A 13,521-nucleotide genomic window follows, 5' to 3' on the forward strand; every position below is an offset into this window, starting at 1 on the left:
TACTTTTCAAAACCTATGATTAGAACGGATTGTATAAATAAAAAAATGAATTTACTTCAAGGATACAAAAAACAGTTCAAATGTAAAAATACACCTAGATACTCAACTCGCCTTGAATTCATACAGTTGAAATGTAACAGGTGTCATATTCGATTGTTTGGTATCTGCTCTCAGTAAACAATTGCAATTATTTTTAGATTTGGAATAGCGCCTATATCCAGGTTTCGACCTCTATAGGTTACAGTTACAGCTGTTTTTTGAATCAAGCGAATATTGAATGCAACAGAATATGTAAGTTATTTTATATCGATGACATTTAATGACATTTTGGTGCTATTTCAAATGTTACAAAACTATTTGGTGAACTAAAGAGCATATTGAATGGATGAAACCGGTCGGTCCGACGTGGGTGCTTTATTCACTCACTCGAATTGACCACCGTGTTGGTCTATGGATCCAGCCCCAGGCTGAACGATCGATTTTCACTTGCTATCGTCCAATCCGTATTAGGAATCACACGTTAAAAGGTAAGACTTCGTTAATCCTTACCTTTCACAAGTTTCGAATTCTGAGGGTTTTCGTTCGTAGGGGTGCGACAGCTGCTTAACGGAAAAACATATTTTTTTTAAACAGATTATCCTCATTGACATTTTAGTTATTCTCGCCGAAACGTGTGAATTAGTCTTCTTATTATTTTTGTTTATCATTTTGTTTTTTATCTACAGTTGTTCCAAGTTACCTATAAATTTTTCTAAAACATAATTTTTCTAAAACAACATTAAAGTTCTTTGGAATGTTATTTCTAGTACTAATTATGTCAATTTATTATTGTAATCTCTGTTTTGTTATCACACTACTTTTTATGGAATCTACCAGTTGGATGGTTGATACCCGTGATATTTATATGAAAAAAGTAAAGGACTATTTGGAATGGACTTATTTAATTGTTCATAGTTTTTATTATTCAACAAATTTCGATGTTAAGATGTTTGATTGCGACTGAACGTTTGTTGCCATATGTACCTACTTGTCTCACTAATTATGAATAATTCTCATTTAATCTGTGGTCATTCTTCAGCCTGTCGAGTGAAACTAGATTTTTATGTTCTAGGGAACCGAATATGTGAAATGTGTTCTTTGAACCGAGTTTTTATAACCCGCTTAGTTTGACCACCATATTGTGAGAACTGCGACATAAATTAGTTTATGTACGACCCTCATTCCTTGAATGAAAGATCATCCAGACTATAATTTATTAGTAAGCAAATAGTTTCAGTTTTCTTCTGATAGCTAATCTCGTGTCTAATAAAAGTTATGTAGTCCCAGTATGCGAGAAAATTATTGTGTTCAGAAGTAATCTGTTTAAAAATCTGTTTGAAATTTGTGTTTCTATTAATCAGCTGTCGCCCCCATACGAACGACAACTCTCAGAAGTTGAGAAACTTGTGCGAGCTAAGGACTAACGAGGTATTACCTTTTAACGTGTGATTCCTAACACGCTTTGTTGTATCAGAACTTCACCATTGAAATCTAATATGACTGGATTTTCTACAAGAAGGGAGAAGAAAGACTTCGGAGGAAATAAACAACAGCATATAAATAAATAATATAAATTTATTCAACATGAATAGATTCATTTTTTACAAGAAAATCATTTTGACAATACAAAAAACATACAATATGATATCACAGCCGTTTTTAGCACACACATATTATAAAATATATTTATAAAATATTTGGTCTATCCTCAGAGTTCTCACAAACTACTCCAAATCGCTTTGAAGAGATTCGTAAAGTCGTCGTCTCCTAAATACTACCAGCCTAGCTGGAACAAACTAATTCAATATTCGATCCACTTTAGTGAAATTACTACAAAACTAAACATATTGTCAAGTTTTATGATTGGACAGATTTTTTGAATAATACGTATATTTAGTTTTGTTTCTCAGCCAGATCAACTAGCATCTCAACACATTCGAAATTTAATATTTAGACGAGTTCACATCTTAAAGCATTCACCCAAATCAAAGAATTCAAAGCCCATAGAAGCTCAGAACTGACACTTTCGTGCACTCCGAAAGTTTCAGAACTCACCCTAGCCACTAAAGGGCGATGTCAGTATTTAATGTGATTACCAACAGAACTGGGCAGCAGTCGCTGACAAATCAGTCTGCTTTTTGATTAAATTTAATTTTGGCGTACATCCCAACTTTGATACAACAACTGCTAGCTACCCAATTCTGTTGATACATATGATAAATATGACATCGTACTCACATCGCCCTCTGGTGGTTTCGGTAAGTACAAAAAATTCAGGGTACACGAAAATACTAGTTCTGAGCTTCTGTGGGCTTTGTATTCTTTGTTCAAATCCAAACTTATTGCACGAATTCGATTCAACAGTAGTTAGCCGAATAATCTTGTGAATTATTTCGGTCGATTTTTCCTCAGATCGGTTGAGAGGTTGTTAACATCAATTGAAGAAATACATTGATTCAAAGAATCCCGAGCTCTCAAAGGATCTCATCCACAATTCTAATTATTGTATATTGTTCTTCGTATATAACAATATATACATTCAAATATACCACTTTGGTATTCTCCATAAAACTGGAGAACACTGAATTCCAAATTTTCCACGCCGCTTTCCGCGGCTTCAAAATTTTTCTCAACGAGCGTCCAACTCTTCCTTCACCGATAGTCACAGCGACGCAGTAGCCGTGAAGTTCTGTCTTCTTCTGATCACTCTGGATTTGTACAAGTCGGACTTGTGGCAAACAACGACGGTGCCTCCTTGGTTCGTGGGAGCGATACCTTTGCTGTTGGTGTTGCCGATCAGGGTTCCGAACATTTTGGACACGGAGAACTTACGAGTTTTCTGAGTCGATTGGACGGAACGGCATTCGTTCAGTATCGTATCGAAAGCTGAGTAGATAACGGGGGAGTTTTCGGCCACTGACACTTCGTGGAACTGGCAATTGTTTTGGATCGCTAGGGTACGACCTTCTATTTCCTCGATCTGTAACAAAAGAAACAATGTTAGTATTAGGTGCCCTAAAAAATTCGTAAGCTGACACATAGATGGCACTACTAGTATTAAATCCATATGATTTTAAGTTAACTGTATAATCTGGCCAAAAGATTATAAATAACACAACTAGCGTTCAACGTTGGTAGTTTATTGTATAACATATAACCTTAGATATTGTGATCATGAGCACATGTTTGTAGTCATGCCCTGTCAACATAACCCGCGTTAACCATGATTGTCCCGTGTTGCCAACTTGTAGTATCTCATATGTATTACAAGTTGCCTAACAGTGACAACTGTTTTAACACATTATATTACATTAACCCTAACCTTAAAAAAATACGTGTACAAATTTCACAGCTGTCGCACTATTAGTTTGCGGGAGAGAACATTTTGAGTGAAGCAACTTTTGTTAGTTCGAAGAAAATGGATAAAAAGGAATTTCGTGTGTTAATTGAGCATTGCTTTTTGTCGAAAAAAATACTGTTGAAGCCAAGGTTTGGCTTAATAAACATTATTTGGACTTTGTACCAGGCGGATCAATAGCTGATAAGTGGTTTGCTGAGTTTAAACGAGAGAAATGAGCACCGAGGACGATGCATGCAGTCGACATCCCAAAGAGGTTGTTACCGACAAAAACATGAAAAAAGTCCACAAAATAAGTTTGGATAACCGCAAACTGAAGTTGATCAAGATAGCTGAGGCTCTAATTATATCAAAGGGACGTGCTTGAATATTTGGGTATGCGAAAGCTCTGTTCAAAGTGGGCGCCGCGCAAGTTCATAGTCGACCAAAAATAAGAATGAATTGATGATTCTGAGCAGGTAATATCACCCAGTAATCACTATTTACACATCAGGTAAATAAAGCAAAAATGGAAGCCTTCTTCAGTTGAACGGGAATTTTGAGATTCGAAAGTGAGGAAGGCATCGATGCACCAAGGGTTTATGTGGTCGAAACAACTATTCAGACAACAGAGTGATGTAGTCTGAGGAGGGAAACTAATAGAATATCACCTTCACAACAGACTCACAACAGACCACCCTGTTAAAATGAATGTTTTTTTCCACAGGAGTACTTGGTAGATTGGTGTCTTCTCTACTTCCGAATTTCAACCACTGTACAACTATAGCTACTTATGAAGTACGATTGCTTGATGGCAAAATATTATAAATGAGTATGGACATTTCTCTTATCGAAGACGCCATTAATGGTATCGGCAGGCTTCCAAAGGTCTTTGATTTCAGATATGTTTTTTTGTGAGAGAAGATATCGTTACTCATTTTTCAGGCTTGTTCTTTAAGAACAGTTTTGCCCAACAATGATTTTTTGTTCAGCCTGGCACCTCTGATGAGACATATGGCAGAGCAAAACAGTACTGTCTGGTATTCGATTGTGAATCAACTACCAGAAATAAATAAATACTGTCACATATGGAAAATAATCATGAAATAATTCAAATTCATTTAAGCTAATACATGAATTGAAAGATGTTCCAACCTCAACTTCAATATTCTAAAACAAAAACACTTAGTATTCAGAATTCCATCTTTTAATATTCCAAGTTCATAGACATCGAAATTGATACGATCACAGGATATAGAGATATAAAACAATCGTCAAATACGCAAACTTTGCACACTGAGCATTTTACCTTAGTACTGTGACCGGATCAAAGTTGCAATGTCAGCGTATAAATCTTCATAAATATTGAGGGAGGTCAAGATCACAGAAAGACAGTATTGAGAAATTCATTCAGTATCTATTAATCTTCAGAAAAGGTTCCAGCAATGCAGCACATCTCCTGCTGGGTGGCAGTATAATGTTTTTAGTGATTTATTGTATTTTTGAGTAACATTTTAGTGTTATTCCTGAAGTATTTTTCCCGTTTCGTTACAATAAATATTTAATTAAGTTCAAATGAGTTCTTTCATTATTTGGATGAACGATGAATGGGTGAAACAACAAATAAAATCTTCTCCTTAATAAGCCAAGGGAGTACTGAGTTGCGATAGTACCATAAAACCACAGCGGGTCGTTAGACAACCCAAACGGCATTCGAATGATTTCAACAATTACAAAACTGAATCAGAAACAAATAAATCCTTTTGTAGTTTTCAATCTAATTTCAAGTTATCTATTTTCGTCGAAACCAGTTTCCGGGTTAATTGGACGAGGCTCTGCAGGTTTTAATGCCTGGCGTCCAATGGAGAATCACGATTGACATTATCAAAGCAGATGAGAAAACGGGCGCATTACTGTAATTGTTCTCATTATCCGTTTTATTCGTCGTGCCTGAAAGTTGTAGTTCTCATGTATTAGTTGATTTCCTGTACACTATATGACCCAGCAAACCCGAAAAATAGATTGGCCGTGGAAGCCTAATTTCTTTGAGTTATCTATCTTTCGTCCTTGAAATTCCACAACTGTTTCAGTTTGGTGAATAAGGAAGGGGTCTCGATTGAAAACTGAAATCACATCTCCAGTTTATATAAATATTTCCGTCTTTTGGAACACTTAGAAATTCCTCGGATGAAATATCTTATCTTGAATCATACCTGATGGAATGTGGCAACTGGCAGAACTTCTTTGTAAATAACTATCCGCTATAAATATTTCTTGGATTACTAAACCATTCCTTGTCTGTAATTACAGGTGTAACTCAAATAAACGGCGTTCGGTTCGCAATATACGTCGGAATGTTATTATCTAACGACTGTTTAGGTATTCCAATTCTCTATTTTGGATGCCGCGGATTTAACGAAGAGCGTCGACCCTTTTCCGAATGGAACGTTATGAGGCGTCGAAAACTTAATATGCCTCATTAAATGAGCAAATTTAGCTACCTGGTGGAATTTAAAAATCTCTAGGAGGATTTACGGTTCTCATTATATATACCTGTGCAGGGATGGGGAGTCCAGAAAGGGAAAAGATGATTAAAAATTATAAAATTCATCATCACTTTACAATTTTTCAGGATGGAGTAACAAATGTCGTATTTTTTAATAATGATACGGAAATTCTAGTATGAATAGACGTCGAATATATAATATATACGAAGTCAATTCGAATGACAAAAAAACTAAATAGTTACCGAACGCCGGCAGTTTCTTTGTATCGCATTAGCGGCGTAGCATAATTTTTTTTCAAAATAAGTTTTATTTTTCATGAACCTATAAGTATTTTTTCATTAGTATCAAAGAGTTATGCCATTAGTCTTTTATTTAGCTTTTTCAATTGACTTCGTTTGAAAGATTAAAAATATGTAAATAACATAATGGTTATGATTAAAAATTATGACGCAATGAAATTATTATTCAAGTGGGATACTGCACGAAATCACAGATCAGCTGTGTTTTAATCCTCTTTTAAATTTGTTTGTGTTGTCAATTGGTTAAGTTCCGAAAAAAATTATTTGAGTACCCTCTTCTTCTAAAACGGCAGTCAGCCGCGAATTCAAACAGTGTAACTAATTTAGAATCTTCATCGCTCTCTCTCCCCACTCATTTTTTACTCGGACAAAATTTTCTCCGACTTTTAAAAATATTACCCTTATGTAAGTTCTCTTAATGGAACTCTCTTGGAACTGGTTCAAATTATTATTTGAAACGGATTACCATTTATTCAATACTCACAATAATGGAATTTTGTAATAATACATTTTATTTATTGCTTCATTCATTACTTCTGTCTTGAACATTTATTCATGTGAAGTGGATGATCTGTAAAAATGGTAATCAATGAAATTACTATTATTATACTTCAAACTGAAAACTATTTGGAAACCTTGAGCAATCTTCAACCTCCTCATCGTTTTTCTGCTCCCAAGAAAAAATCTCAGTTGATTCTCGGTTTTTCAATTTTTTTTAGATCAATTCTTGATCTACTAGTTCAACTCTTTGACATTCGGAAGAATGAGTTGATATTTACAGTTTTTCTCAAATATTCTCAATTGAATTATTTGTGAAAGTCTTTCATCAGACATTTTATATAATTTCTAATTCCATCATTATCATAAAATGTACCGAATTTTGTTGTAGAAATAAATATCAATGTATGGAATCCTTATATCAAATTCACAAATAACTCCAGCTTGACTGGTGCTGTTTGAGCATGAAAATTTTCAAAATGGTGCTAGAAAGAATACGTTTTTGATAACGTTCAATTTCAAATCATTTGGTCTTTTTCGAATTTAATTTTTTTGGTAAGAAACTTCTCGTACAAAACAAGTGGGTGTCCGTCCATCTGGTTAAATTATGAGTTAGGATCCTTTCCAACGATCCAATCACTAAAAGTTTCATCGTCATTCCAAATGAAGGTCAACTCAACCAATACGAGCCTGCGTCATTATTATCATGAAATTGTTCAGCCTGTGAATAATTTCTATCAATGAACTTTCGGATATCAAGGCCAAACTCCCTTCAATATACAAACTGATGCATCTGAAGGGTAATCAGTGTCAGTTCACGGTCTCGCAATTAATATTTGTGTTTACATCAACATCGTTCTATAACAATAAACTGACCGATCTTATTGCTGTTGTCAGAGTTTAATTTCATCCATTGCGTTCTCATCTGGAATTGCGACTTATCTGCACCACAGACAGCTGCGATACGATTTTTACGAGATTGCAAAAATGGGAGCTTCCAGATTTTGATCTTCATAAACTTTGGATTCTCACACTATTATTTCACACATCATCGAAATTCAAATATAAACAGAATTTCACTAAAATATTATGCGTGTTAACCCAGTTCTCGCTTCCTAACCACGATATAATTTATTGTAAACGAGTTACTTCTAAATATATTTCGCAAAGTGGATATTTTGCGGCTAATATGAACATTACTTGAATGTGTGTTTGCTCCGTTCATCATAACAAATGACACTTGAGTCTCATTTAAAATGTGTCATCATAACAGACTCGAACCATTCGAGTATAATGGCACAATCGGTGCGGATTGCAAAACGGTCGTAGAATTAGATCCACTGAGAAAAACTAACATGTTTAGACGAATTTTCGTCGTGTCCTCAATGCTTCGCATTGAGGACACGAATAGTCAAAACTATCTAACCGTCTGACACTTTCCAGTCACATGGGATAATAGAGTTTTTCCTCTCATTTTTTTGATACTCATTGCAACAATCCCGTTAGCTTCTACAATCCCTTTGTTGGATGTTTATTACACTCCAATTTTCCAATACATCACATTCGAACTATCTCTATTTCTGCAGTTGAGGCCTCCTCGATTGCAGCTTAACTATTGTACTATGTTCATTTCTTCTTTGATCCTTCTTGTTATAATATTCAGGATCCGCTGCATGTGGCCTCTCTCTACGTTATTTCATTTGCCCTACTTTGGGATGACTTGGTCCTCTTGGTTCATCTACTATGGTCTCTTCTTCATTAGTCTTCATTCAGGATCTACTATATTAATAAAATCGACTTTGATTAATACGATTGAGTCGTCTGCATAGCTCAGTATTTTATATTTATTACGATCTAGGAGCTTAATGTAGGAGGTTTTTTCCTTCTTGTTATAATATTCAGGATCCGCTGCATGTGGCCTCTCTCTACGTTATTTCATTTGCCCTACTTTGGGATGACTTGGTCCTCTTGGTTCATCTACTATGGTCTCTTCTTCATTAGTCTTCATTCAGGATCTACTATATTAATGAAATCGACCTTGATTAGTACGATTGAGTCGTCTGCATAGCTCAGTATTTTATATCTATTTCGATTTAGGAGCTATAGTGGCTTGGAAAGGTTCCATAACTTAAGATATCTTACCGCGGTCTGCAGGTGATCTACTTGAATAAGGTTCCTCTAAGCGTGTAATCTAGCCACCCTCAACTTGCAGTCGATCCCTTTTTTACTCCACTTCTATGTGATTGATTTCAAGGAAGTACTACCAAATGATCCCTTAATATCCACCGAGACAGCAGCTGAAAGAACGATATGATTTGGTTCGAGACCTCCGCTGAATTCTGTACGATATTCCTAGGTTTTGATATGAACTCTCTTCTCCTCGACTACTGTATGATTGATTTCAAGGAAGTACTACCAAATGCTCCCTCAATATCCAAGACAGCAGCTGAAAGAACGATATGATTTGGTTCGTTGAATTCTGTACGATTTTCCTAGGTTTCGATATGATCCTTCTTCACCTCGACTTCTGTATGATTGATTTCAAGGAAGTACTACCAAATGCTCTCTTAATATCCAAGACAGCAGCTGAAAGAACGATATGACTTGGTTCGAGATCTACGCTGAATTCTGTACCATTTTCTTAAGTTTCGATATGAAGGTGGCCTTAATCAGTCTCCATGGTTTTGGTATGTATCCTAGAACCAAGCTTGCTCTGAGAAGAACACACAAATTTTGAAGAAGAAACTCCGGTCCTTCCTGCAGCATTACTGAATAGATACTTCCCGGTGCTAGTGATGTTATGATCTATTCAACCTTTTCCAAATCCACTTCTCTCTTTCTCACAGGCATTTTCTTTTGGATGAAGTTTTGGGAGTAAGGACTACGATGTCGTACTTCTGATTTCTGACCCAGAGAAGTACACCAGGGAAGGCTTTCTTATAGTCTTGAAATATTTATTGAGGTATTCCATAGAGTCCGTTGGGTTCGTTGGACCTCATTGCCTCCTCCATGGATCTCTCTTAGATTTTCTCAGTGTTTAGATGTATGCAGAGAAAGATTCTTTGTATTTGTCATGCGGTTCTGATTTCCTTGCGTTTTGAAGACTTTTCTTGTTTGTTGTCTAATTCGTACCAGATAATCCACAAGGAAACATTCCTGTTTAACTCTGGCAACTATGGGAAAATGTTCATTGCATAAAGAGGATATAACTTCCAGTAGTCTGCTGACAACTCGTGGAATCCTTTGTTTCAAGATCCACCAAGTCTAATATAATTATAGGCCTGCCTTATATAGATAGATAGATAAAATTTATTTGTTCAGGATAAAAATACAGTACCCCTGAGGGCATAGAACATGTCAGTATAAATATAAACATATATCACAATATTAGGTTAAAAGAGGAAGGAAAGATGTACAGTACATAAACTGCACAAAAATATATGCATACATATAAAAATATTAATACATGTAGATATAGGCTCTTACGAGTACATGATTGTAGTAAAAGCAGTCAAATAGATCAAATAATAATAGTATCATTTAAATACTCGTCAGTTGCATAGTACGCTTTTTCAAGTAAAAATGCTTTTAATTTTATTTTTAATGTTGTTTTATCGAATTCCCTCACTGTAAGAGGGAGTTTGTTGTAAATAGTCATTAGAGTATGCGGTACGTTTTTTTGAATAAATGAGAAGTTTGGAGTATTACAGTTCAAGTCTGACTTATTTCTTGTAGAGTATATGTGTGTCTTTTCAGAGTTCTCAAAAAGTTTGGTGTTTTCCTTAACAAATAGTATAGTATCAAGAATGTATAAGGCTGTATAAGGTTAGTATTTTATTTTTTATAAATAAGGGTTTACAACTATCAGTTTGTTTATGGTTAAATATAATTCTAAGACATCGCATTTGCATCTTAAAATATCTTGGGGACATCTGTCGAAGCACCCCAGAATATTAAACCGTACTTGATCCTTGAGTGAACTTGTGCGTAGTAGACACACATAGCAGCGTTTATATCTATTGATCTTGTTAGTACTCTTAGAGCATAGCAGTATTTTGCAATATTTTGTATTATTGAGGTTAGGTGAGATTTCCAGTCCAATCTAAGATCAAGCTCAATTCCCAAGAACTTTGTACTTTTGTAAGATGATATTGTTGATCTACCATCTGAGGCTGAGTATTCACATACAGTTGATTGTTGGGAAAACTTTAATACTTGTGTTTTGTTTATATTCAACTTAAGTGATTATGTGTGAACCAATCTTCCAATGTATTCAGTGCTTCAAACACGTTTCTGTCTAATTCTTCAATACTATGTTCCCTGATTACTACACTTGTGTCATCTTCAAACTGCACAGTGTTGAAATCGATAGCATTTGCTAGCTCATTGGTATACAGAATATATAGCAATGGCCCTAAGATTGATTCTTGCGGAACTCCTCTCAAGATTGTTAATTCATCTGACTGTATGTTAGTGAGGTGGCATTTTTCAACTACTCTTTGTGTTCTGTTTTGCAAGTATGATTTTATTACTTTCAGGGGATTATGATAAACTATGATCCGAAGTATGAATGGTCATGAAATGAAATAGGTGAATTTGAGCAGATGTTGGGCTCACACTGAAGGTACGACAGATCAAAACCAATATAAGTATTGGAAATTTGAGGTCCATAGTTTAAAGGGTGATTTAGGCTTCAGAATTGAGTTTGAAGATTCGAACTAAAGAGGCATGAATTAACTAACCTGTCTGAGGTGTTCGAGATCAGCTTTGTTTCCTAGCAGTACCCTAGGGATCTGATTTCTCAGTTGCAGCACTCTTTGGAGCATATCAGTGGCTTGGTTGAAGGAATCTCTGCAGGTGATATCGTAGACGACGACACAAGCGTCCGCCCAATATATCGCTTCTTCTGGAAAAGCTTGAATGTCGCAACTGCAGACGTCTACAATTTCAACTTCCAAAGCTGAATTGTTCACTGTCAGAGTTTGACGGTACAGAAGATCTGTAACAAAGGAAAGAAATATTTAGTTTGGTTGTTTGTTTCAGTTATGTGGTTTTGCATTGATAGTGTTTTTGTTCTACACTTTATATATTTTGATATTACCATTTAATCGTAATAAGGTGTTTATGACACGAGGTGTCACAATTGAAAATAATTCGAGTTTCATCATTGAGTCACAATTCAATTTTCAACAATAATTTTTTAGTAATCTGAGTTTTAGTATCTGCTGTTCATTTCCAAGGTTATTCGAACCTTTCAACTCCATATAATTTCTAAATTGTGTTTTAAAGAGTAGAATATTCAAAGAAGAGAACGAAAAGAAAAAACATTATGAAACTGGTGACTACTGACAAGAGAAAATTGTTATTTTTCTGTTGGCAACAACAATAAATATCTTTTCCAGTTTTTAGAAAATGTATTTTAAATGTAGTAGATTTTGCTCCTAGCAAATAAAACTGGTTTAAATTCTCTGCAAATTGTCATTTTTACCATGTCCATGTATTTTGAATTGAGAAAAGTCCGGAGTAGTTTGCGGAAACTGAGAATTTAATTCGCAGTTGGTGTTGAAGTTGACGATAAATTTAATGATAATAAATATTATAACGCTGGGGAGTTGACTCGAAAGAGAACGACAGAGATATTTGTTATTAACTCTTGTGTATTTGTGAATGTGACTTTTTTTATTGACGGCTTTTCTGCAACTGCTAGAAGCTATCACTTTCTAAAAACTGGATTTATAATCTTTACATGAATATTTCATATTGGTAAATTCGCCGAGACGTCTGAATTTTGCTGGAAACCACAAACCTCTTTCCCATCTCCGGCCAATGAACTTTCTCCCGAGAGAAAATGTATGCCTTGAATTTTCATCTGAGGAGACTAGATGTTTCGTTAGGGCGTTCCTCCCGAAGAAATATCGAGTGGCAAAAATGAACGAATTATGGGGAAGCTTGAATAATCCGTTAGAAAGCTTCATGCATTTATTTAACTCTCATGAATATTCATACACATGCGTTGAAACCTAACAACTGTTTCGACGTTCACCTGAAAAAGCTGTTCCTTTCGCTTGGAACACTCAAATCTGTTATCTAATAATTTTTTAAAGGTTACTCTATGGTTTTTCTAAAGTACAAACTGTTTTTTTATATTATTGTCTTATTTCAAGTTATCTAACCGTTAGTCATCTGTTTCTTTATTATCTCCATCATATTGTTTTTACTGGTGGTTGTCAAATAAACACTCTACTCAATGTGTGATAAACAAGTGTAACATTTCATTTCTATCCCACATCTGACACCTTCAAGGGCTACTCATATTCCCTCGAAATTGGATATCATATTTTATGAAAGCACGTGTGATTTTATGTTGAATGTCACCTACATTCCACCCGACAAATGCAGTAACGAAAGAAATATCTGGACAATTGCTTTGCTGACGTCTTTCCAATAGGATGAGTTCAAGGCGTAACGAAATATAATCGATGAGTTTTTATTGTTTTGTGTGCCATTCAATAAGTGCCCTCTTTGTTTTGAGACATCTCTTTCATAAGTCGTTCCAATTATTGATAATCTAATAAATTCACTCTACAATCAAAAAGTCTGCTATGTAGCAACTCTTCATTACGAAATCTAGAGATTCGATGCCAATGTTTCCACTTTGTTGTCAAAATACGGAAGTGATGAAGAATTCGGACTCTTAAATTTCAGCTTTAACAATGTTTGAGAAAGTAACAGTTATTGAGGCATTCATTAGTGGTTGGTCTATTATTAGAAGTGGACTGTATAAAAAGATTGAGGTGACACAAGTGAATTAGGCGGGCATACTTTAAATAACTTCGTTAGA

At 35.1% G+C, this 13,521-nt stretch overlaps 1 protein-coding gene across 2 annotated transcripts in view; it reads right to left on the reverse strand.

Moving 5' to 3' along the window:
• Positions 1 to 1,596: 1,596 nt before the first annotated feature.
• LOC111508481 (ras-related and estrogen-regulated growth inhibitor-like protein) overlaps positions 1,597 to 13,521 on the reverse strand; it is a 42,040-nt gene continuing 30,115 nt past the window's right edge. For both annotated transcript variants that reach the window (XM_074171053.1, XM_074171052.1), the window contains exons 4-5: positions 11,423 to 11,679; positions 1,597 to 3,019 (exon numbers count right to left, since the gene is read on the reverse strand). In XM_074171053.1, the coding sequence (XP_074027154.1) occupies positions 2,702 to 3,019; positions 11,423 to 11,679 (575 nt within the window). In that variant the 3' untranslated portion in view covers positions 1,597 to 2,701. The remainder of the gene's footprint in view (positions 3,020 to 11,422; positions 11,680 to 13,521) is intronic.

This window comes from Leptinotarsa decemlineata, unplaced genomic scaffold (assembly GCF_025532065.1).
Source record: "Leptinotarsa decemlineata unplaced genomic scaffold, Ldec_3_MD MMD2_tig00000008_RagTag_RagTag, whole genome shotgun sequence".
Taxonomy (NCBI): domain Eukaryota; kingdom Metazoa; phylum Arthropoda; class Insecta; order Coleoptera; family Chrysomelidae; genus Leptinotarsa; species Leptinotarsa decemlineata.